This window comes from Sclerotinia sclerotiorum, genomic scaffold, assembly GCF_000146945.2.
Source record: "Sclerotinia sclerotiorum 1980 UF-70 scaffold_5 genomic scaffold, whole genome shotgun sequence".
Taxonomy (NCBI): Eukaryota; Fungi; Ascomycota; class Leotiomycetes; order Helotiales; family Sclerotiniaceae; genus Sclerotinia; species Sclerotinia sclerotiorum.
In genome coordinates this window covers 1,887,697-1,909,729 of record NW_001820831.1, presented here as the reverse complement: position 1 = coordinate 1,909,729, position 22,033 = coordinate 1,887,697, and the positions used below count along the sequence as shown (strand labels likewise).

General features: G+C 43.8%; 9 protein-coding genes across 9 annotated transcripts; 5 read left to right on the top strand and 4 right to left on the bottom strand.

Moving 5' to 3' along the window:
* Positions 1-850: 850 nt before the first annotated feature.
* Positions 851-2,276, top strand: SS1G_04708 (hypothetical protein; the record flags this gene model as incomplete). Its single annotated transcript, XM_001594850.1, has 2 exons — positions 851-1,042; positions 1,095-2,276. 2 exons carry the CDS (start codon positions 851-853, stop codon positions 2,274-2,276), a joined length of 1,374 nt encoding a protein of 457 aa, XP_001594900.1.
* Positions 2,277-3,213: 937 nt separating this feature from the next.
* On the bottom strand, positions 3,214-4,112 carry SS1G_04707 (translation Initiation Factor Eif4e; the record flags this gene model as incomplete). The annotated part of the gene is made up of 3 exons (XM_001594849.1): positions 3,214-3,702; positions 3,774-3,845; positions 3,903-4,112. 3 exons carry the CDS (start codon positions 4,110-4,112, stop codon positions 3,214-3,216), a joined length of 771 nt encoding a protein of 256 aa, XP_001594899.1.
* An 899-nt stretch (positions 4,113-5,011) lies between these two features.
* On the bottom strand, positions 5,012-5,723 carry SS1G_04706 (hypothetical protein; the record flags this gene model as incomplete). Its single annotated transcript, XM_001594848.1, has 3 exons — positions 5,012-5,403; positions 5,462-5,622; positions 5,713-5,723. 3 exons carry the CDS (start codon positions 5,721-5,723, stop codon positions 5,012-5,014), a joined length of 564 nt encoding a protein of 187 aa, XP_001594898.1.
* Positions 5,724-7,329: 1,606 nt separating this feature from the next.
* On the bottom strand, positions 7,330-8,725 carry SS1G_04705 (hypothetical protein; the record flags this gene model as incomplete). The annotated part of the gene is made up of 4 exons (XM_001594847.1): positions 7,330-7,353; positions 7,479-7,736; positions 7,928-7,975; positions 8,030-8,725. 4 exons carry the CDS (start codon positions 8,723-8,725, stop codon positions 7,330-7,332), a joined length of 1,026 nt encoding a protein of 341 aa, XP_001594897.1.
* A 1,843-nt stretch (positions 8,726-10,568) lies between these two features.
* SS1G_04704 (mitochondrial peroxiredoxin PRX1) lies at positions 10,569-11,478 on the top strand (the record flags this gene model as incomplete). Its single annotated transcript, XM_001594846.1, has 3 exons — positions 10,569-10,591; positions 10,752-11,075; positions 11,136-11,478. The coding sequence occupies 3 exons, from the start codon at positions 10,569-10,571 to the stop codon at positions 11,476-11,478; spliced, it is 690 nt and encodes a 229-aa protein (XP_001594896.1).
* A 1,516-nt stretch (positions 11,479-12,994) lies between these two features.
* SS1G_04703 (hypothetical protein) lies at positions 12,995-16,111 on the top strand (the record flags this gene model as incomplete). Its single annotated transcript, XM_001594845.1, has 2 exons — positions 12,995-14,372; positions 14,550-16,111. 2 exons carry the CDS (start codon positions 12,995-12,997, stop codon positions 16,109-16,111), a joined length of 2,940 nt encoding a protein of 979 aa, XP_001594895.1.
* Positions 16,112-16,609: 498 nt separating this feature from the next.
* On the top strand, positions 16,610-17,916 carry SS1G_04702 (hypothetical protein; the record flags this gene model as incomplete). The annotated part of the gene is made up of 4 exons (XM_001594844.1): positions 16,610-16,750; positions 16,837-17,368; positions 17,445-17,511; positions 17,652-17,916. The coding sequence occupies 4 exons, from the start codon at positions 16,610-16,612 to the stop codon at positions 17,914-17,916; spliced, it is 1,005 nt and encodes a 334-aa protein (XP_001594894.1).
* Positions 17,917-19,236: 1,320 nt separating this feature from the next.
* SS1G_04701 (predicted protein) lies at positions 19,237-19,353 on the bottom strand (the record flags this gene model as incomplete). Its single annotated transcript, XM_001594843.1, has 1 exon — positions 19,237-19,353. The coding sequence occupies one exon, from the start codon at positions 19,351-19,353 to the stop codon at positions 19,237-19,239; it is 117 nt and encodes a 38-aa protein (XP_001594893.1).
* Positions 19,354-19,806: 453 nt separating this feature from the next.
* On the top strand, positions 19,807-21,523 carry SS1G_04700 (hypothetical protein; the record flags this gene model as incomplete). Its single annotated transcript, XM_001594842.1, has 2 exons — positions 19,807-21,211; positions 21,264-21,523. 2 exons carry the CDS (start codon positions 19,807-19,809, stop codon positions 21,521-21,523), a joined length of 1,665 nt encoding a protein of 554 aa, XP_001594892.1.
* Positions 21,524-22,033: the final 510 nt, after the last annotated feature.

The following is a 22,033-nucleotide window of genomic DNA, read 5'->3' as shown; positions in this document are numbered from 1 at the left end:
AGGAGCCTTGTGGTTTTGAAGCTAGACTTTTTTAAGCGACCCCGCCTTGCAAATGCGGATGTTATCCATAAACTTAGCCTTCCCGCATCAAAATTCTAGAACCTCAAAAACCTTACTTCAGACAAGAATGTTTAAATGTCCATGTTACCAAAACATGTTGACCAATTTTATTTCAACGCGGAATCTAAGTTAGGAACAGCAACGACATTGTAAAGTCGATTGGTTTCGACGGACATCTTATTTCCAGCTCTCTTAACACATCAGCATCAACTCCACCTCGGACTTCGGACGACCACCTCGTGATTCGATTTCATCTGTCATCCAATGAACCACCCTTACCAATGCCCCTCCAACGCCGTGTCGCCGCAATGTTATGTACAAGAAGATCAACGTTACTTTTAACACGAATTCCATCGCCATTCCTTCGCCCATCATTCAAAACTCCATTCACTCTCTTCAGTGCAAGAATGGCATCAACACTCCCGAAACTACCCCTCTTCGAAGCTATCTCTAGCCACGATCCAAAATCTACTTCAATTATACATTCAGCATCCGGGAGACGGTTCACCTATGGTCAATTACTACATGATGTAGCGGAAAGAAGGGACAAGCTCACAAACGAAGCTGGGCAAAAAGGATTAGAGGGAGAAAGGATCGCTTTTCTTGTAGAAAATAGCTATGATTATGTGGGTGCGCAACTCGAAATATCCATATTTTAGAAGAACGTAGATTAAGATAATACATAGTAACTTTACTTTCCATACTTGGGACACACTCTATAGCTATTCCACTTTCACCAGCATTCCCTGCCCATGAATTACAATATATCTTGGACCAAAGTGAAGCTTCAATGCTATTGTCTTCAACTAAATTCGAGAGCAAGGCTCAAGAAGTGATAAATACTGGACTGGAAGCAAAACCTAAACATGTTAAGCTGGAGAAGAAGCTGGAGAACTTGGATTATGGAAAAGTCACGTTGGAAGGGCCGTCAGAAGGTAACGGGGGAATGATGTTATACACATCAGGGACAACCAATAGACCAGTGAGCTTCCCCAGTGGCCCCAGCATATAAATATGTACTTACAGAAACCTAGAAAGGTGTCCTGCTTCCCCAATCCGTCTTGATAGCACAGTCAAAATCTCTGATCGAAGCTTGGAATTATAGTCCACAAGATCATCTCCTTCACGTCCTTCCACTCCACCACATTCACGGCACCGTAAATGCCATTCTAGCCCCGCTATTCACCGGCTCCAAAATTGAGTTTCTTTTCCCTTTCAACGTCACAGCCGTCTGGCAACGCTTCGCTGCCCCTTTCTTGCCAAATCCCAAAACGAAAGAGCCCATCACATTTTTCACAGTTGTTCCTACCGTGTACAACCGTCTCCTAGCAACGCACAAAGACCTTCCTCCCGATGTTCAAACCGCAGCAAAAGAAGCCATCGCCCCGCGGAATCTTCGCCTCAACATTTCCGGCAGCGCGGCCCTTCCCACTCCGACCAAAAACGCCTGGTCCACCCTTTCGTCCAACAACATCCTCCTCGAACGCTACGGCATGACTGAAGTAGGCATGGCTCTCTCCTGCGGTATATCCCCCACAGACCGCATAGACGGTAGCGTAGGGTGGCCTCTCCCCAGTGTGCAAGTCCGACTCGTGGACACAGAAACCAACGAAGTGATCCACGCAGGCTCCGAAATCGACGCCTACGGCAAAGAACGCGATGGAGAAATCCAACTCCGCGGCCCTACCATCTTCAAAGAATACTGGCGCAACCCAGAAGCCACCCTCAAAGAACACGTCGAAGATGCCGATGGCGGCGGTCGCTGGTTCAAAACCGGTGATGTAGCCGTTCGCCGCTATGTTGATTCTGCCGGGAAAAGTAACCAAGAATGGGCTAAAGGCCCCATGTACTTCATCCGCGGTCGCAAATCAGCAGATATCATCAAATCCGGAGGAGAAAAAGTAAGCGCGCTCGAAGTAGAACGGGAAATGTTATCACTGCCCCAGATATCAGAATGCGCCGTCTGTGCCGTGCCATCGGGAAACTGGGGCCAAAAAGTCGGAGCGGTCGTGGTACTCAATGATGAATATCTACAGGGTAAGAAGTGGGGACCGCTGGATATGAGAAGAGCGCTTAGGGAACGACTGGCGGCGTATAAAATCCCTCAGGTGATGAGGCAGGTGGAATGGATTCCGAGGAATGCCATGGGGAAGATTAATAAAAAGGAACTGGTCAAGACTGTCTTTGTAGATGATGTTAGTGGGGATGAGATGTAGGGTTTTCTTTCTTTCTCCCTTTCTTTTTCTCTGTATGATGTGATGTGATGCGATCGAGAGAGGGGCTTAGAGGGCATGGTTGCAGTGTGGTATATCTAAATATGCTGCGGATAGACGAAAAGATGATAGACGGATGGATAGATAACACCAAAGCACTTAAAAAAACAAAATTTGCACGAAACATAGCGTAATAAAATGTATAAAATCTGAACCAAAGTATCATCGCTGCGAACCCCTCAGTCCCGTTTTTGTGTATGGCCATGCGTAGGATACGCATTCCGTATATCAGCCAACATGCGAAGACAGCAAGTTGTAGGTATAGACTTGTGGGTATCCGGAGAGAACTGACAAGACAAATTGTACAAGGAGAAAAAGCCAAAAAAGGACCTCCGAGAACATGGATGACTTCGCTTAATATAGTTTTACATCAAGTTATACATTCACCCGTGATATAGATTAGACTTCAGACGATGACTATCAATAGACACAGCCGCAATACTAGTTCCACCAGCCCTATCATATATGACTAGGTGTCAAAATATCACCCTCGTCATCTCAATGGATATGTATCTTTTGATTTTTAATTCACAGCTTTCGCATCTCTATGAACATACTTCGGATATCTGAGCCTATGTTGCCCAGTGTGGAATAACGCCATGCATAAAATAACCACCACCAAAAGCAGTAGTGTAGTAGTAGAGCAATAAAAACAATATGGCATAAATACTCCTCCCCCCACGATATTTGGAGGCCAAGCTAAGGTATTGCCTTCAATAATGTATGCAAATATAGCCCTAAAAACCAGAAACCTTTGTTGAACCGCCTTCCATTTAGCCCTAGCCTAGTTTCGTGGTATCTTCGTAAAAGAGAGAACCACGGAATCGTAACACAGGTAAAAGAAGAATCGTGTCTCATCTCATGTACATGTCGATAGCGTCTAGACTGAATACTTGGCCTTGGCACGAGTGCTGCCGCTGTGTGCACTATCGGTGTGACCAGAAAATTCGACTGGCTCTGATGCTGGGAGCTTCAAGACTTCCTTGAACTTTTTGCCGATGTTCATCAAGATCTCTTTTCCTTTTTCGGTGGATCTTCCCTTGCCTCCAGCGACATCACCATCTCCACCTCCCGGAATACTCTTGCCGATTGTGCGAGTCCATACACCAACACGGTAGAATCCTTTTCTCACGTTGACAACGACACCCATCACCTCTCCATCATCCTCTTCCTCGAGAGTCTCTCCAATAGCTGCTAACATGACATGAAGCCATAGTTCGTCAATGGGGACGTTGCGCTTCTCCTTGAATTGATATGACCACTTTCCTCCATGTTTGTTTTGTTGATCCTCCCATTCTGGTCGAACTCCTTCCTTGAAAAGATGGTAATCGGACTTGAGAGCGAGTTCAGAAGTTGGTGCAATGTTGTTCTGCAAAAAAAAAATTGTTAGCCAAACTAAAGACGATAAGGAATAACAACCTGCTCAAATAATATACTTACATAGACACCCCAGAATTCCTCGACGGAGTTGAATGTGATAACTTCCTTCAAAAGATCATTCCAGTTATCACCCTACATATAACCAAATCAGTATGTTACCTAGCAAATTTTGATGGTAGATAGAGCTACCTTTCCACTAGGTGGCTTTGTAAACCACAAAGTCCATTTGTTCATCAAAGGATGCTTAACATTGAAGTTATCTTTGTCATGAAAGACGGTAATTTGTTCGCCATCGGTAGCTGGTTTGGTGTTCTCGTTCGAATTGCTGGCGCCTTCAGGTGAGATTGGGATGGTTGACAAGTCAACTTGTTCACCAGCTGGTGCTGCGACGGCTGCCATGTTTGTATGATTTTCGAAGTTGAAATAGGATCAAGTGTTGAAAGATGTTAAGATGAAGGGCGAGCAAGAGACGAGTGAGATGAGTGGAATCGGGTCAAAGCTGAGAAGTCTCGTAGAGTTCTTGTGCTTTGGCAGAAATGAATGTGAGGCTAGTCGAAATTCTATTTCCGTGGCGGGGTGATGAGTGAATAAATAGTAAATAGTCTTTAAGACGAGTGTGCTCGGTTCGCTCTCTTTTGATTCGATCGACTTGTTGCTCCAGGCAAATTGTCTAAGTTGTGTGTTTTGGAGAATATCGTTCTCTTGTCGTTTTGGGATCTTGATTTTTTTTGGTTAGCACTTTCTTCAATTTTTCTAGAAATGCGATGCGACTAGACTTGCAATTACCCGCGTGCTGATGGTGGTGGTGGCCCTTGCTGTTCAAAGGCTCGGCTCATGCCTTGTGGTTAGTGAGATGCCATTCACGTGATTTAGGTGCTTGTTTGATCGACGCTTTATTAGTTGGGCCGCTGTCAAAAAGTTGGAACTTGGTGTGCAGAGATTTATAAAACGTTGATATAAGATAAAGGTATATAGTAATGGCCGACTCTGTAAAAATCAAATGTATATGACAAGATTGCGGAGAATATCCCCAGACCAGATATCAAATAGCAGATTCTGTTATACATCACCGCTCAGAATATCATGGAAAATTATTTCTCCCTTCCCAAATGCATTGCTTGATATATGATCTAGACTTCTATATCTGTAATATAACTGAAGCAAATCCTAAACGCCTCGCTATGATATGATGCTGTACCTTTAAAAGTCTGTCGAGTCGAGATCTTGTGAAATCTACGAAGTCTTCTTTGTCCAAAGTATACAACCAAACCCAATCTCTAACCATGTATATACATGTTTTAAAGCTCCTTGACCTTCTCTACCACTTTATCGACTGTGACATCCGACTTGCGACCATTCAAGTAACTGAGGTAGCAGTTCCAACCCAAGGAGACGATGTTGACAACCAAAACTCTGTGCTCAAGAGGAACGAGCTTGAAGTTGACAGCTTGAACAGCAGGCCAGATCATGTAATTCTTTTGAAGGGCGGTAGAGTAGTTTGCTTCGAGCTTCTTCTTAGGATCGCTTCCTTCGAGGACAGACATGGTGGTAAGGAACAGTCCCAAGTTGAGAGGGGCAACAATACATTGATCGGCTGCGACTCGAGCTGCCATTTCGAGATTCTTGTTCTTCAAAACGACCTTATTCTGGAGGAATTTGAACCAGTTGGTAGCGATTGGACCGAATATAGCTAAGCATCATTCATTAATACCTGTTTCTCATCTTATATCTAGCTCTTTTGTACATACCACCACCGTAGAGTGCCATGCGACCTGTGCGAGCAATTTCATGGCCGTTGATGCCCTTCTTTTCGACCAATTGTTGTGCCAATACATCGCCAGTTGCAAAAAGAACTGCCGATGTGATACTTTGAGTAAGGACAGGGCGAGCTGCCAACTTCATTTGATACCTTTCACATTGATGTTAGCTATCAATCGTGGGACTGAGACAAAAAGAACTATGATATCAGTGGCTGCACAAGAGATAAGAGAATACTCACCAACGCAACATCTTGTGTTTGATTATTTTAAAAAGCTTGACGGATATTCGAAATTATGTTCTCGTTATTTGAATCTGAAGTGACAGAAATATAGGACAAAATATGGACTTTGTTCAAGTAGGTAGGCAGGTACCTAGGTTGCAGGTAAATAGTGGGTAGGTATGAATTGTAATGTTTTCAAGGCCAATATTCGAGTAGCACATTTAATAAATAAATTGTTTTATCCTTGGCAGAAGATCTACGATAGGGGTTCATGGGGCTAGCAAGGTTCATACGGCGACATCGGATTGTCGGATTCATCCAATTGCCCAAATTTAGGGTCCCAGTGTTGCGGAGAAAGAGGCTAATGTTAATGGGTGGCGGTCATGCAGATGAAATGTCTTTCTCTACTGATACGGACCGACGAGTGAATCTGAAAATTGCACTTATGCTTTAGAAGAATGATATCGTACCGGTGGATGAAGAAACAAACTACGCGACAGACCCCGTACTTTGGTACGGATGGAGGACATAGAGCATGATATGTTTGAGCACAAAATTCCTCTGGGATTATGTTTTCCTATTTGCCTACTACAGCATTGATGCTTAAATCATTTTCATAAGGTATTTACAAGTATTATCTATTAACCCTTTGCTATCTACAGTCTATATCACTGCCCTTCTATATATACATAACATTTGTCCCGCTCCTCATTCCATCTCTTTCTCGCAGGATTAATTCCTTTATCGTTCAACCAACAACTTACATTCCCTGTCTCTTCACAATATCCTGTAACTTTTAAAGCCTCTCTGTGGCTGGGTGTATATCCGATTAACCCAAGGATTTGTGGCTCTTTGGTTAAGGTCATGAATCATAAATCATGCATGTTAGATAGCATCTTTCGAATAACAGACATCATTTCAAACTTTTTGAGAGATGACTGGGTTTGATGTCCAACAGCATCGCCTCTCTCCTATTAAGCAATGTTACATGATTTCGCTTGCGAACTTACTCCTCAAGCGAATGGCTGGTCCGTACAGAGTCAGCACCCAAGGTACTATGGTCAACAACGCTCCGATACCACCAAGCAAAGATGCTGCTCCTTGAAACGTTAAGTTGTTGAACATGCTAGTAGTAACGAGAGGGAATATCCCGCCCAAAACATTACGGCAGAAGCTCTGGGCAGCAAGAGCAGATGACGCATATCTATGATAAGTGTCTGCGAGGTAGTTGAACGTTGCGAGATAAATAGAATAAATGCCCATTGTCGCGCAACCAATAGCAAGAGTTGGAACTATCCAAGGGATCGAAGAGAATTGCGTCCACTAAACGATAGTCAATCAATTTGTTCCTCAAAAATAACCGGAGGGAAAGGTATGTTACTTACGCCGAACCAGAAAAGACCAATAGGCAGCAAAGCCGATTGGAAACAAGCAAAGTACAATCTTGCTTCGGGAGACGAGAGATCAATATTTCTTCGAATTATGCCAGGATTCTCTTCGTTCCTTGACGACCACTCGAGATATTTAGCGAGCCATCGGTCTTGATAGATAGAAACAAAAGTGGATATCATAGCTGCAATTGACAGCGCAGCAAATATTGCACCCGATTGCTGAAGACTAAAGCCATGTGAAGTCTCAAATACCAGAGGGATTGAACCACTAGGAAGATGGTATATTAGCACATATAGGAAACTAAGCTTCTAGATCATAGAATAGCAAATCACTTACAAAGTCAAATAGAGCACCGCCCAAGCAAAGGCAACCCATAGACTAAAGAAAAATACCACCGACTCTGTGAACAGAAGATGGAATGGGCGGTATACAGAAATTTTAACCATTTGAGAGAGGGATTGTCGTTCTTCATCAGCCTTAACCTTCCATCTGATTCGCTGCGACTCAAATTTCTCATGTGATGTCGACATCTGCATGTCAATGCCAAAAAAGCCTGCCTGCTCTCGATCTTCGTACCACTTGTTCAAACACTGTGCTTTCCTGCTCAACAGTATACTACCTCTCGTTTCTGGGAAAAAGAGTGTTATGGCCTGCATGCAATATAAATTAGTATCTTCTTCAGTTGAGCTTGGAACTGGTAGCTTTTTTTTGGTTGTTTTTTTCTTCTGTTTTTCCAAAGAAAAAAGTAAAGAATACGCACAACAAGCAGGAGTCCATTTGTGATAACCTGAATCCAAAATACCCATCGCCAGGATGTGTTTTGCGCAATGAAGCCGCTCACCAATGGCCCTAAGCCAGTGCCGAAAAGTGCTGAACCAGAGAATAAGGCCTAAAGTCAGGTTAGTTACAGACATCTTGACGAGTCTTTAAATCCCATAACTACCATAGATGTGTTTCGACCCTCCTTATGATGAATGTCGCTGATGACCCCACCAACCATTGTTGAAAACACGGAACTTCCACAGCCAACAAAGAATCTGGCAACGAGCATGCCCGGATAAGATCGAGTCACAGCACAGCAAAGCTGGGTGATGAAGAATAGCAAGCCTGAAGCTATGAAGATTGGCTTCCGTCCATTCAACTCAGAAAAGGGAGCTAGAACCATAGGAGCAATAGCAAAACCAAAACAGAAAGTTGTGATGCCAACCAGAATCGCAACGTCAGAAACGTGCCAAAGTGCGGACATCTGCTTGACAGCTGGAGAATATGCACCGGCGGTGAAGGCTGTGACCAAAGTAGCTACACAAGAAAGGAAGACGGTGAATTGTTTGCGGCTTTCTGCCCAGTCGAATGGTGAAGTAAACTTCTTTAAGTTTGGCCTTGGCGGTTCTGTTGCCGAAGAATTCGTGGATGAAATGTTGCCCGTTGGTGATGGAATTGATGTTTCGAATGTTAGATAATGATAAATGATTGGGCTTGACAAGCCGAGTGCATTTCTCTCCGATGGCATCTTTGTTGATTGACCATAAAACTCCAATCTTTTTTGCCCGTCGTCTTCAAAATCCGTCGTTGAGTCAGATATGGAAGTTTGCTTGAGGTCACCACGAGACGACATATCCGATTCTATGCCATGGCCCATTCTTTATTGCTCAAGATTATACAGCCAGCAGGATTGAATGTTCCAACGATGTATTCTAGATGTATTCTTAGATTCGAGTTCGATAGCAGCAAATATTAAGCATTAAGCACCATACACAGGCAAATGTAAATATGGTGCAGCTTAAGAAAAGAAAAGCAACGACTTAGGTAGTTACTGGTAGTAATGGAAAGACACAGGTAGTAAGTAGTATAGTGACTAACATTGACTAAGAGAGATATGAAAACAATACCTATTACCTACTACTTACCTACTTACACATTACCTACCTAATCCCGAGAAAGCCAGAACCTTTTCATGAAGGCTTTTCCGCAGATCCCACTAAATTAGGCCATGATAAGTTAGATGACCCATCTTTAGCTAGAGGACGAACTGCGGCTCAGGGAATTGGCTGCAGAACTGCGGATTTAACCCCGAACTTTCAAAAATTATCATCTTTATTCCCGGTTCCTAGCCTGGTCGACCAGTGGTTATGAACTCATGGACTCATGGTGGGTCGGTCCCTCGGAGAAGTGGGGTACAAAGTAGGGGAGTTAGGGGATCTTGGCTCAAAGTATGCTGCACGTGTAATCCAAGCTCACGTGATGTGTGTTGGCAGGCATACTAGCAACTGAAAAGGGAAAAGGGAAAAGAAGATGGACGCCATAGCTACGCCTTACCCAAGCCATTGGTAAATATGTGATCAATATCAATATATCAAACTTTGATACACATAGGTGCAGTATTGAAAGTCTCTTTGACTGATTGAGCCAGACGGATGATTTTCTTATTGATGACAGGTTATCTATCACCTGAACAATAATTCCAGTACAAGAGAAATAAGTTGTCGGAGAAAATAAAATTGAAGAGGAGATTCCATCTCGGTCAATCAATCATCAGAGAGGCTACCTACTTGCCGCTACTTCTATAATGATTTGAGTGAATGCATACATATATACTGTGCATGCCCAATACCTTCCACGTGAATTCATACTTCACTAGAAGAACTTCACTAGAAGAATTACTTCAGCAAAAGCTCTTGGCTCTTCATGGCTTAAAATCATTAGATCAATCAATAATGCTACATTGAGACCATCCAACCATTTTGAGGTCTGTCAACATCATGCATGACGGGGCATTATTCTCCATTTCTCAGCCTTATAAATATTGTCATACCATCATAAAATTACCTAGTAGGTAACTTGATCGGTAGGTAAGGTTGCAAAGGGAGACAGACCTTTGCACTTGTACCGAGTATTTGTGCCGTGTAAATGTTTCTCTTTTTTCTTTTCTTTATTTATTACACAACTCTTCGTTATTTATGTCCCATCCCGCGCCAGCCTCATCCCCTTTTGCACCTTCTCCCTCTTGGACAATGCAATTTTATTGGTTCTCAAATAGGGCGAGTTAACTGTTACAAAGCCAGAAACCATCCAAATAATGTCCCGCCTGTTTAAATTCTTAAGAAGTTCTGATGCGGCAGCGATAAGCCTATCAGATAATCCGGAAATACCCCTCCCTAAACCTTATCCGGTACGAGGGCTTGAAACAAGCTCAGACAAATTCGACAAGGTCGATGGCGTGATAGCTACGTGCTCTACAATTTTCTTTTTTACCCTCCTACTCTACCTCTTTTCTTTCCGATGGCGACACTTTGATAAATGATTAAGTAATAATAAGGTATTGAAAGGCTGAGTAAATACTTCTTAATAAACTCCTCTAGTCCCTTAGGCCTTTCTATCGTTTCCCTTCTTTTCTTCCCTCCTTCCCTCAACTCTCAATTAGATCTGATACATCACTGCAATATACAAATCTCCCCAACACAACTCCTCAAAACACATTCATCATGGCTGAAGAGAGAGCAACCCCGTAAGTCTACTTCTTGATTAGACCCTGGAAGCAGAAGGCTTTAAGCTCGCCTTTACATATTGTGATAATATTATCACAACCCGTTTTGAGAGCAAACCGTCTGCCATGATTGGATTTATCATTGGACCTCCCTCTATGACCTCTGCTAACAATGTACAAGCCTCCGTCTAGGATCCATCGCACCAAACTTCCAGGCAGAGACCACCAATGGTCCCATTGATTTCCACGAGTTCATCGGTGACAAGTGGGTTGTCTTATTTTCCCACCCAGAGGACTACACACCCGTTTGCACCACCGAACTCGGTGCTTTCGCAAAACTTGAGCCAGAGTTCACAAAGCGTGGTGTCAAGCTCATCGGTCTCTCCGCAAACACAATCGAATCACACGGTGGATGGATCAAGGATATTGATGAGATCTCCGGGAGCAAGCTTACCTTCCCAATCATTGGCGACAAGGAGCGAAAAGTTGCCTATGCATATGACATGTAAGCGCGAGACAGAAAATCTCCTATTAGCTATATATCGTATCCTAATAAGATAACTAGGCTCGACCACCAGGATACCACAAACGTCGACTCCAAGGGCATTGCATTCACCATCAGATCTGTCTTCGTCATCGACCCAAAGAAGACAATCCGCCTTATCCTCTCTTACCCAGCTTCCACTGGTCGTAATACCGCCGAGGTTCTCCGTGTCGTTGACTCACTTCAAACTGGAGACAAGCACCGCATCACCACTCCTATCAACTGGATTCCTGGTGATGATGTGATTGTCCACCCCAGTGTCAAGAACGAGGAGGCCAAAACTCTTTTCCCAGAATTCCGCATTGTCAAGCCATATCTTCGATTCACACCTTTGCCAAAGGAGGTAACATCTGCGGCCGTCTGAAATTCGCGTGATGGAAAATTATGAATTAATGAAGGGGTTTCCATATGAGTAACGGATATGACAAATAATGATTTGATCAGCGAGCGGCTCGACCAAGTCTCCTTTTGACAACTTTGCCAAGCTGTATTTAGATTAGCAAAACCGAATAAGAGTAAAAAAAATTTCAAACTTCAAGCGCTCTTGGGAAATGTGTTCGCCTACGTGATGATCGAATACGCTTCTCTATGAAATCTTTCTCTGTATTCTGTAAGCTGCATTGATTGAAGACCTGGTTTTGTTACGAATTAATCCGCCAGATGTTTTCGAATAATGCACCTATTTTAATGCTTAATATGCAGTATAAACTGTACCAGCACCTCATTATGACTGCTAGGTTTTATGTTCAGACCAACAGGACTACCCGGGTAGGTAACATATTCCCTACCTTATCGCATGGCACAAGGCCGCTAACACTTAGAAAATAATCAATCTGAAGCAGATGGAGCTGACGTCTCTCCTTTTTAACGTTCTTCAACATCCTACCGTGCTACAGCACTCAGCTTCTAATCCTTCTAGAGACTATTAGGCCATTCTAGTTGTAATTGATTTCCGCTGCATGAAACAAGTCAACCACGTGGAAAATTGCACCATCATCGGATGAACCCCATATCTATTCTTTGCTTCAAAAACTACTGAAGAGTTTCTAAACAATCATATTCACGCTGTGACAGGCCCGAGCAACGACAAGGCCATTCTGCAATTTCGAAGATCGGAGAACCAACAAAGGAACGACAGCCAGTGCATATACTTTTTCAATCTACGGTACCATAATCACCAAAGAAAGTAAAATACCCAGAGAAGGGGGATAAACGTGGGATTATATTATCAGGACCTCGAGATCGGCATCCCAAGAGCAGGAAGTGGGCTGGAGCCGCAGAAATTCTTTCCTGGGTCTAGCTTCGAGAAAGTGCTAAATAAGGCGGAGATTAGGAAAATTGGCTCGTGAGCTGGGACAGGCGCATTTGGCTACTCCGTACAGACTTTTGATATCGATAAGTAAGAGGTTTGCAGACTTGTGAGTGAGATCGGCTTGCTTATCCGATCCGGTAAAGTAGTACCATAGAATCTCTGGATGTATCAGCGGAGGCACTATATCGAGAGGAAATAAGGTCAATCATTTCACTACCGAGCGCTTTCCAACAGCCCGTCGCTCTAGCTTACAACTTTGCCATCAGTTCTGCGGAGGGACATCGACGTTCCCCGTTATTCTTCTCGTGTAATCTGTGCGTCGAGTGGATCGCCCGTCTTCTCCCTACAACCCAAACAAGAAATAGGCTCTGACCCTTGGATTACATTTCGGGAGACCTTGACGAGGCCGAGTATTTATTTCGGGAAGTCCTTGCTTTTTTGGGGGGGCACTTTTAAGGTAAGCATACATACATATCCTCACTGAACGCCAAAAATGATATCTCTTCTTGGTGTTATCTCCTTGTGATTGTTGATGAATTACTTTTTGTCTTTCGCAGCATGATTCAACATGTCGGATCCGCTAACTCTTCGGCCGAAAGACTCAACAGAGTCCATATACATCTCGGAATCTTCTACCGACGACGAGGGCTTCGACTTCAAGGGAGAGCCAGAGAAGACTGACGGTGCTTTTCTTACCGGTGTGCGAAGGGGACTTAGGAAGCTAGGATCTGTTTCTGGTAGCCGTGGTCGACCTTTTAATATCCAAACAAGCAAAAGCTCTACGCCGGACCTCCATCCACGTTCAGGAAGTACTGACCATTTCCTGCTATCGCAGAATGAAAAGAATTTGAGCGGTGCAGATCTCGAAAAACCTCTTCCAACCCTGCCCTCGACACCCACATCTCCGATCGTTGAAGACACTTCGGGCGACCCTCCTGATACGCCAAAAGCCTTAGAGGGCATGCCGCAACGGGCCGCGACAGGTAATCGGACGAGCATAGTGGATTCTACGAGCGCATCTCAACATCAATCCAGCGGATACAAGTCGATCTCCGGTACATACAAAGTGGACATGAACAGTAGTCAAACTAGTCTCGCTACGTCTAGCAGGCAGGATGGAAGTGAAGGGGGAGAGGAGAATCGGGAAAATGTTGTGACACCGAAGAGCAATGGAGCTCCATCGGCGGCGCCATCACCAGCACAACAACCTCGCTCTTTGGCAGCTAGTGGAGCTGGCACTTCTGGAGCAACGCCATCGACACATCTGTCAGGGCTCATGTGCAATGTACATCGAACTACTGGAAAGGAACCGCACCCCCTAGTTGGTGCCACAACTACAATTTTGGGCGACAAACTTTACGTATTCGGCGGTCGGATCCTATCGCGGACGCGCCCTTCCTTGACAGCCGACTTGTACGAACTGGATTTGATACAGCGGCATTGGACGAAAGTTGAAACTAGTGGGGATGTCCCACCACCAAGATATTTTCACAGTTTATGCGCCCTAGGCGATACCAAGCTGGTGTGCTATGGAGGAATGTCCCCAGCTCCTCCACAGAGCCAAGCCCAAATGGCTGCCTCGGCGCAAAGTGGCCAAGAATCCCAGCCAGAGGTCGTCGTAATGTCCGACATTTATATATATGATGCGCCATCAAGAACATGGACTTTTATACCCACAAATGACACACCGCAGGGAAGGTATGCGCACTGCGCTACTATCCTTCCTTCATCGGCAGCATTTGCGTCCGCAAATGCGCCTTCTTCCGCCTTACATCATAACCCCCAAGGGCCCAACCCCAATCAAGGCGTCATTGGAGTTAATATAGATGGTACTGGCGGTGCTGAAATGGTTGTGGTGGGTGGTCAAGACAGTGGAAACCACTATATTGAGCAAATTAGCGTCTTTAACCTGCGCAGTCTTAAATGGACCAGCACTCAGGCGCTTGGTAAGAGCTGTGGGGCGTATCGCAGTGTTGTAGCGCCTCTTCCGGGTCATGTCTCTGCAAAATTAGGCAAGGCAACATCCAATAAAGCAGATCACGGTGGTTCGACTCAGGATTCAAGAGAACCTGGGTCCTCAATGCTGATATATTCTAATTACAACTTTTTGGATGTCAAGCTAGAGCTACAGGTTAGAGCTTCCGATGGAACTCTAGCAGAAAAGCCCATGCACGGGTCATTTTCACCTCCTGGCCTTCGGTTCCCAAACGGCGGCGTTATCGATACCAATTTCGTGGTCAGTGGAACGTATCTCACTTCTTCAAAACAGGAGTATGCATTATGGGCTCTTGACTTGCGAACTCTCACATGGAGCCGCATCGACGCTGGTGGCAGTGTTTTCAGTCAAGGAAGCTGGAATCGTGGTGTTTTGTGGAATCGAAGAAATACATTTGTGATACTTGGTAACCGAAAGCGCAGTCTTGTGGAGGATTATAATCATAGGCGCATAAATTTTGCTAACGTCTGTATGGTCGAGCTTGAGGCATTTGGTCTTTACGACAACCCTCGAAAGGCAGCACCGCTGTCAGGGTTTGTCTCGGCTAGTTCGCCTTTCACAACACCGTCACTAAATATCGGTAGCAAAGCAGGATGGAATGCAGGTGGGCGCACGCTCTCCAAGGCAGCAGAGGAACTAGGCCAAAGTGCGTTGGCTCTTAGAGAGCTAGCTGATATGGATATCCTTTGCGTCGGCGGCGAGCGTATACCGGTAAACTCTCGCATTATCGCAAGAAGATGGGGACCATATTTCGTCCAATTACTACGTGAGGGCACTGCAACACAAGACGGTAATGATGCCGCTACGCTGCGTCAAGAGAGCGTCTTCCGACATAATCAAAGCAGGAATAGCAGTATTACTATTACACCTAGTCTCGGTGCTCAGTCCTCAAGTCTTTCTTCTTCATCTACATTAAATAGCTCTTCCACATCGGACCCCGCCTCTTTGGCCCTCCCTCCTGATTCGGGGGCATTATCACCTAATTCTAGACCGCGGACACTTTACCTTCCACATACACAGCTCACACTTCAAGCTCTACTTCACTTTTTATATACATCATCTCTTCCTCCAAATAATTCTACGCTCTGCACTCCGCAAATACTCTGTAGTCTACTACAACTAGCACGACCCTACAAAATTGATGGTTTACTGGAAGCTGTCGTGGAGAGGTTACATGGTGTGTTAGATAGTAGGAATGCTGCAGCCGTCTTCAATGCTAGCGCCATGGCTGCTGGTGGCGGTCGTTCCACTTCAACACCTTCTGACATTGCAGATCCCTGGAGCCTTAATAGACTGTCAAATGGAGCAGAGACCCTGATGCAGCTTGGGCTTGATAACGAAATAGGCTCTCACGGCCAACAATCTTTACGAATCAATACCAGTGTGGGCGATCTTGGAACTGGCCAGGGAGGAAGAAGACAAGACGATGAAGAAAGCATGAGTGCGACAAGCAGTGCCGCGAGCGATGTTAGTGGCAGTGATTTGGACGGAAGCGTGAGCGCGTCGGAATCTGGTAAAGTTAATAGTGTAGGGGAAATTTGGAGAGGCGATATTAGTGCCGTTATTGGACTACAGAAGAGAGGTCTGCGAGGTTTGATGGAAGGCAGAAGACTCCGAGAGAGAGGGACGAGTGCAAGTGTAAGCGCAGCATCGTCGCAAAAAGTAGGATTGGGGATCGCAAACGGTTAATATGCAAAATAGCAACAACGCTTTATGAAGATTTATGACAATATTTAATGATTGCTCGAATATTTGGCGTTGTATATTACATTTCGGAGATTCTCTAGATCATTCGCCATATTAAGTATATTGGTACATGGGGGGCTAAGCATTTTGCTTAGAACGGATACTTAATTTAATCTCTTGCATGCTATAGATATTTCCGAATTTGAGTTTTTGGTACGAAATGTTCAAAATTCACATGTTACATGCACTGTGATGCAGCAGGGAAATCCACCCCACTACGTCACCGCTTTTCAACACCCATTCAACAACCGCTCAACAACGGCAAAATATTTTGCTCAAAACACAATGATTGCGTCGTATCCGTAATTACAATTTAAGATTCTGGACTTGTATATCAAGACGATAGACTCATATTTGCAAAATCTCATCCGAGCTTGGTCAGGACAAAAATCTCCTTCTCTTTCACATACAACGTAAGAAAAACTTGTGCTCGAGGGAAGGATGGCAGAAAATTACATTCTGCAGGTTACGGCGGGCTCTGGATATGATGTCAGCAAACATCAAATTGTACCCGTCAATCAAGCAAAATGCGTGCGGATTGAGAATGAGCTGTGTGAGGTGGATTTGAATGTTAGGATTCAAGTAGGCGATCCCTTTTTCTTACTCTGTTTTGCTTCAAGACTATTACGTAGAGTACATTCAAGACTAACTATCCGCGCCTTCTACAGGATTATCGCGGACTCCCCAAATCGTCTCCCACTACCTCTCCATATTTCGATCTGCCACCGCATGATAAGAATAAAGATCAATATAGTATTGGATTTCGATTCAAACCGAAAAAGGATATTAATGCGGATGATTTGGTCTTCGGAAATGACTTTGATCATCCTATTAGAGATCGTCTGCCCCCCGGGTTCAATACGGCCTTTAGAATTGTGAAGTGGATGGTGGATCCTGGGTTAGATGGAGATGTGTATGCGGATGAGCCATATTTGTACGGACCGGCGGCGAGTTCGTTTAATGTGCTATATGTTGGTGAAGGGGGAGAAAGGGATGGAGAAGAGGTTGAGGATGCTGGATTGATGTTTGATGAGGGAGGGGATGAGGAGGGTGAGGAACATAGGAGGGAATGTGGAATCCCTGATGGGGAAGCGGCGAGGAAGAAATACTTCCTGACAGAGGCAAATAGAAAAGACTGGGATTGGGAGGAGGGAAGAACTTATGGGTGTGACTTTTTTAATGCATATTTGGATTTTAATAGTAAGTTTGAGGTTGAATTTATCCATCGTTACCCCATGTACAGAACCTGATACTGACATTTATACCTTCACGATAGATTTCGCTCTTAAACTACCCGGCTTTACAATGCCAATAATGAAATATTGGGATGGACAAGGTCTACGGTTCGTTTAATTTTTCAAACCCCCCTTCTCTCATCAAGTATTTCTCTTGATCCTATATTTTTTGGCCGTCCTTGATCTTTTATACCAACCTTGTTTTGTTTTAACTTTAGGAAAGAGCAAAAGCGCTCACATACGCTCAGATACGTGCTAAAAAATCGAAAGACTGGAGAAGTCTTATTCGTGGTTCTTTTTACGCTTTATCTGAAAGAAGATGTGGATGAGAATGGAAAGCTGAAGGAGGGTGTTGAAGGAGGGAAACCTTTCGATAAACTGCCTAAAGAAGTTGCCGAGAAGCCTACGGAGAAGAAGAGTGGGGAAGAAGGGGGGATTAAGAAGGAAGAGAAGGTAGAAAAAGCTACAAATGATGATGGTGATGATGGTGATGATGGTGATGATATTGATTGAGGGATTATCTTGGGAAATTTTGCAAACCAAGGAAAGAAAAGCAAGATATAAACATATAAAACATATAATGTAAGATGAATAGATGGATAGATCTAGATATTTCCGCTATCTCCAACTATGTCCAGAGCCTGGGAGTAAGTATATTTCGAATGTAAGGCAAATTTAAGTTTGGAATAAAACAACCCCGCACGCACAATACGTTATCACTCGTACCTAGGTACCTAATGAATCGTATGTACACCTAGGTAGGTAGGTAGTAACAATAAAAGCCAGAAATGATGTCAAAAGCCGCAACATGATCGTTTCATCTTTTTAGTACTGAGATTAGGTACTTACGTAGATTCTTTTAGTACCTAAGTATATGGTAGATTCGGCAATAAACATGGTAATTAGTATATATATTGGAAAGAAAAAACTTTTTTGTTTTTGTTTTTGTGTTTGGTTTCATATGTTAATCAATTTGTTACATAACGTTACTAGGTACTGGTGTACGTACCTAGCTAGGTATTTAAATATTGTTGATAATTGATAATTGTGGATGTTGGATGGATATTGGCTATATTTAAGGAAATAGAAAGGACCTATAAATAGTTAGGTAGGTGTGTATATGCTATATACTAGTAGCTCTTTTTGAATACGGAGTGGTAGGTAGACATTAGTAAGTTGGTAATAATATGTACGGAGTTAATGGGGATGGATATGGGTGTGGATATGGATATGGATATGGATATGGATATGGATATGGATATGGATATGGATATGGATATGGATGCGAGTAACTGAAGTCTGAGCGTTCAGATTGAGAGTACGGAGAACGGAGGACAGATACTGACTGTACCTAGGTACTGGGTGTATGTACTGGCTAGCTAGGAGCTGGGAGACAGATAATAATACATTTAGTAACCAAAGGAGCCATATAAAATTGATAATGTTAAAAATACAAAATACTTTCTATTGATTAGGTGCCTAGGTAGGTAAGTATCCATTTATGAGGGTATAGAAAGAGCTTGAATGATGGATAATAAATACCTACCCAAGGACTGTACTAGAAAATCTTCGATCTTGATTTGTTTCATTTCTTGATGTTCAGTCGATAATCGATAACCTGACCTGACCAAAAATTATAGTGTATAATAAGTGGGAGATGGGAGATTGTAATGTTCGGCTGGACTTTAATCTGCTTCCTACCCTAATAAGTACCTGGTATGTAGTGTGTGGTAGGTATTAATCTTCGTTTCATTCATTCATTCATTCATTCACTCACCATTTTCTACAACTCACAACAACTGACTTACTAGGTAGTTCAAATTAAATCTCAATCTACTTTTCAAAATCTACTTCTTCGTCTTCTCCTCCTTCTCCCTCTCCTTCTTCTTCTCCCCTTTTCTCTCTCTTCTCTCTCTCCTTCCTTTCTCTCTTTACCTGTTCCAAAAACATATCTATAAATTGTGAGGCGACCCAACCTCTTCAACACCCCCGAAAGAATTGATTTGTCGTACATAGCCAGCGCAAAACCTCCCACAGCGAGTACAAGCAACAGCACTGCCCATCCATACATCTGCCGTTCCAGTCGTCATATGAGATACCGTACCACCACATATTGATCTATTCTCACGACTTTTACACCTGTTAATCTCCCACCACCTGAGTTCCTCTGGCCTTGGTTATCTCCAACAAAATCACATCTCTTGTCATTACTTACAAATTAAAACGTCCTAATCTCACACATATCCACCCTCCATTTCGACTTCACCTTTACCTCATTCATGATTGATCTCGGATATCGCGCGTAGAAGAGCAGAAGCAGAAGCCATTTCAAAAAATAATATCAATATGCATCCAAGTCATCTACCGCGAGAGAGTGAGCCCACCCAGCATTTATTTCCCATCATGACAACCGCTTCAACCCCAGCTACTCCCGGTCCGTCCACACCAAGGGTCACGCGAGCGCTCGAAACAGAGCATGCCAAGGTCGACGATATTCTGAATATTGAAAGGCCAGCATCGACACCATTCCCGCGCCAGAAGTCTTTAGGTGGAGAGATTGTAGAGCGACAAATCGAGCCGGATATTGTGGAACGAGTAGAGCCTTCGCCGATTCAACAACAAGCTCCAGATTCAGGCTCACCCTTGTGCGACCTTCCAGTGGAGATACACGAATGCATTCTCGATCACTTGTTCGGTTTCAGGACTGCGGCTGCTCTGCGAGTTATACCGGGAAGGTCAAAGGTGCTTCGAGGTTGGGGCACCGCTTTAAGACATTCGAGACGGCGTGAAGTTTCCGAGTTGGCTCTCGTGTCTGCTCCATGGAGAAATCTTATCCAAGAACGATTATACAGACATCTCAAAATCAAGGGAACCACGGATTCCATTCAGCAGTCGTTGGAGTGGTTTTATGCTCATCCACATTTGTGTGCGTATGTGAAGCACATCGAAATATGGTTTCCCGTATTTCAACAGAAGAAGTTGCCTTTCGATCGAATCATGCGGATACCTCCGACACATCCAGATCGATCTACCCTAATTCGCTCACTTGCACATCTCGGCGCAGAACCTCCGAATCCTGTCACATACCAAACCCCCGATAATAACTGCACCCTATCAGAAATCTTCCAGTTTGTTCGAAATATCTTCCCGGAAGCCTGTATCTTGACTTTGGAAGGCGGAGAAAGAAAGAAACCTCCGCAAGTTCGGCAATTTCGCCCGGACGAAACAAAACTACCTACCATTGATACCATTCGGACTCTGGTCTGCAAGGGACAATGGAATCTTATCCGTACGAATGAGGATTTCCAGAATATTGCTGCAGCATTGCCGAATCTGAATGAATGGCATGGATCCTATGCCAAACCAAAGTCGAAGTCATATCTTTGTATCGCGCAGATTGCCCCTCGGATACCACAGAATATCACACATATCAACCTATGTCTTGAGAACGATTACCGCAGAGAAGCTGTATCGCCTGGTTTCTTCAGGAAAGTTGCACTGAAGACCCATTTCTGCGATGAATTGGCCAAGTCAATTCCGACTCTTGAGCATTTGGCATACACCGGAAGAGTTTGTCGTGGATTTTTTGACACGGCGGCTAAACTCTCTAATCCGCGTACCTCGAAATTGAAGTGCATAGAACTTATTGTCAAGAATTGCTGTCGCCCTACTCAGCAATGGAATGACGGATCTGGTATAAGTGATATGTCGTTCATATCCGCTTTCGAAGCATTAGTATTGGCGGGTGTACGATCATTAGACAAGCTAGCGGCCCTTGAGTACCTGAGGATTAGATTCATAGATCTTGGTGAGATGAAGCAAATTTGTAGTCGTCTTTGGGAATACTAACGGTGTTGCAGAATCTCAAGTCCCGCCACTCAACCCATATTTTGAACTCGAAAATAACCGGTGCACAGGAATTTGGAGTCCCAGCATCGTTGATGCATTGGCAAGTAGTAGACCTACTGCATCTTTTGTCGAAAATGCAGAAATCTTAGGTGAATTAGAAGTGAATAAGGATGGACAATTCACCACGCCTGCTACATTCTCAAAGTTTCGACCACTCTCTATAAAAGTTTCAAATTATCTTGCCCTTTCAGGTGGCATCACAATCACATGAATGATATCTTATCATGGCCTAAAGTCATATTGCACATATGGGGCGGGCTTTAGCTGAAAGAGAATATTTCGTCTCGCTGTTAGCATGGGTTTCCTTGGGAGTATAAGGCAGGGCTATTGTAAAGTAGTAGTGATTGAACAGAACACTTGATTGAGGAAATGGCCTTGGCATGGGCTGGGAACGGAACTGGAGCTGGGAAATTTTTATTTGGCATTAGCAGGGCGTTCTCTAATCTAGTTGCGGAACCAAAGGACGGGTATTTTTTTCTTTCGCAATAAATGCTTTCATTTTGAGGTTGCAAATTACAGAGAACAAAGCAAGATTTTTCTATGTAGATTGGTCGAGAGTTTTATGCGAAGCGTGTATATAATGATGAGAATCGTCTACTTTGTCAATTTTGAGATGGATGTGTGAATTTACATTGAAACATGTAGGATATATCTATCCCTGCACAATGGAATTTACATGCTACGAGTATACATCTAAATCTCGAACAGCTATTTATACGTC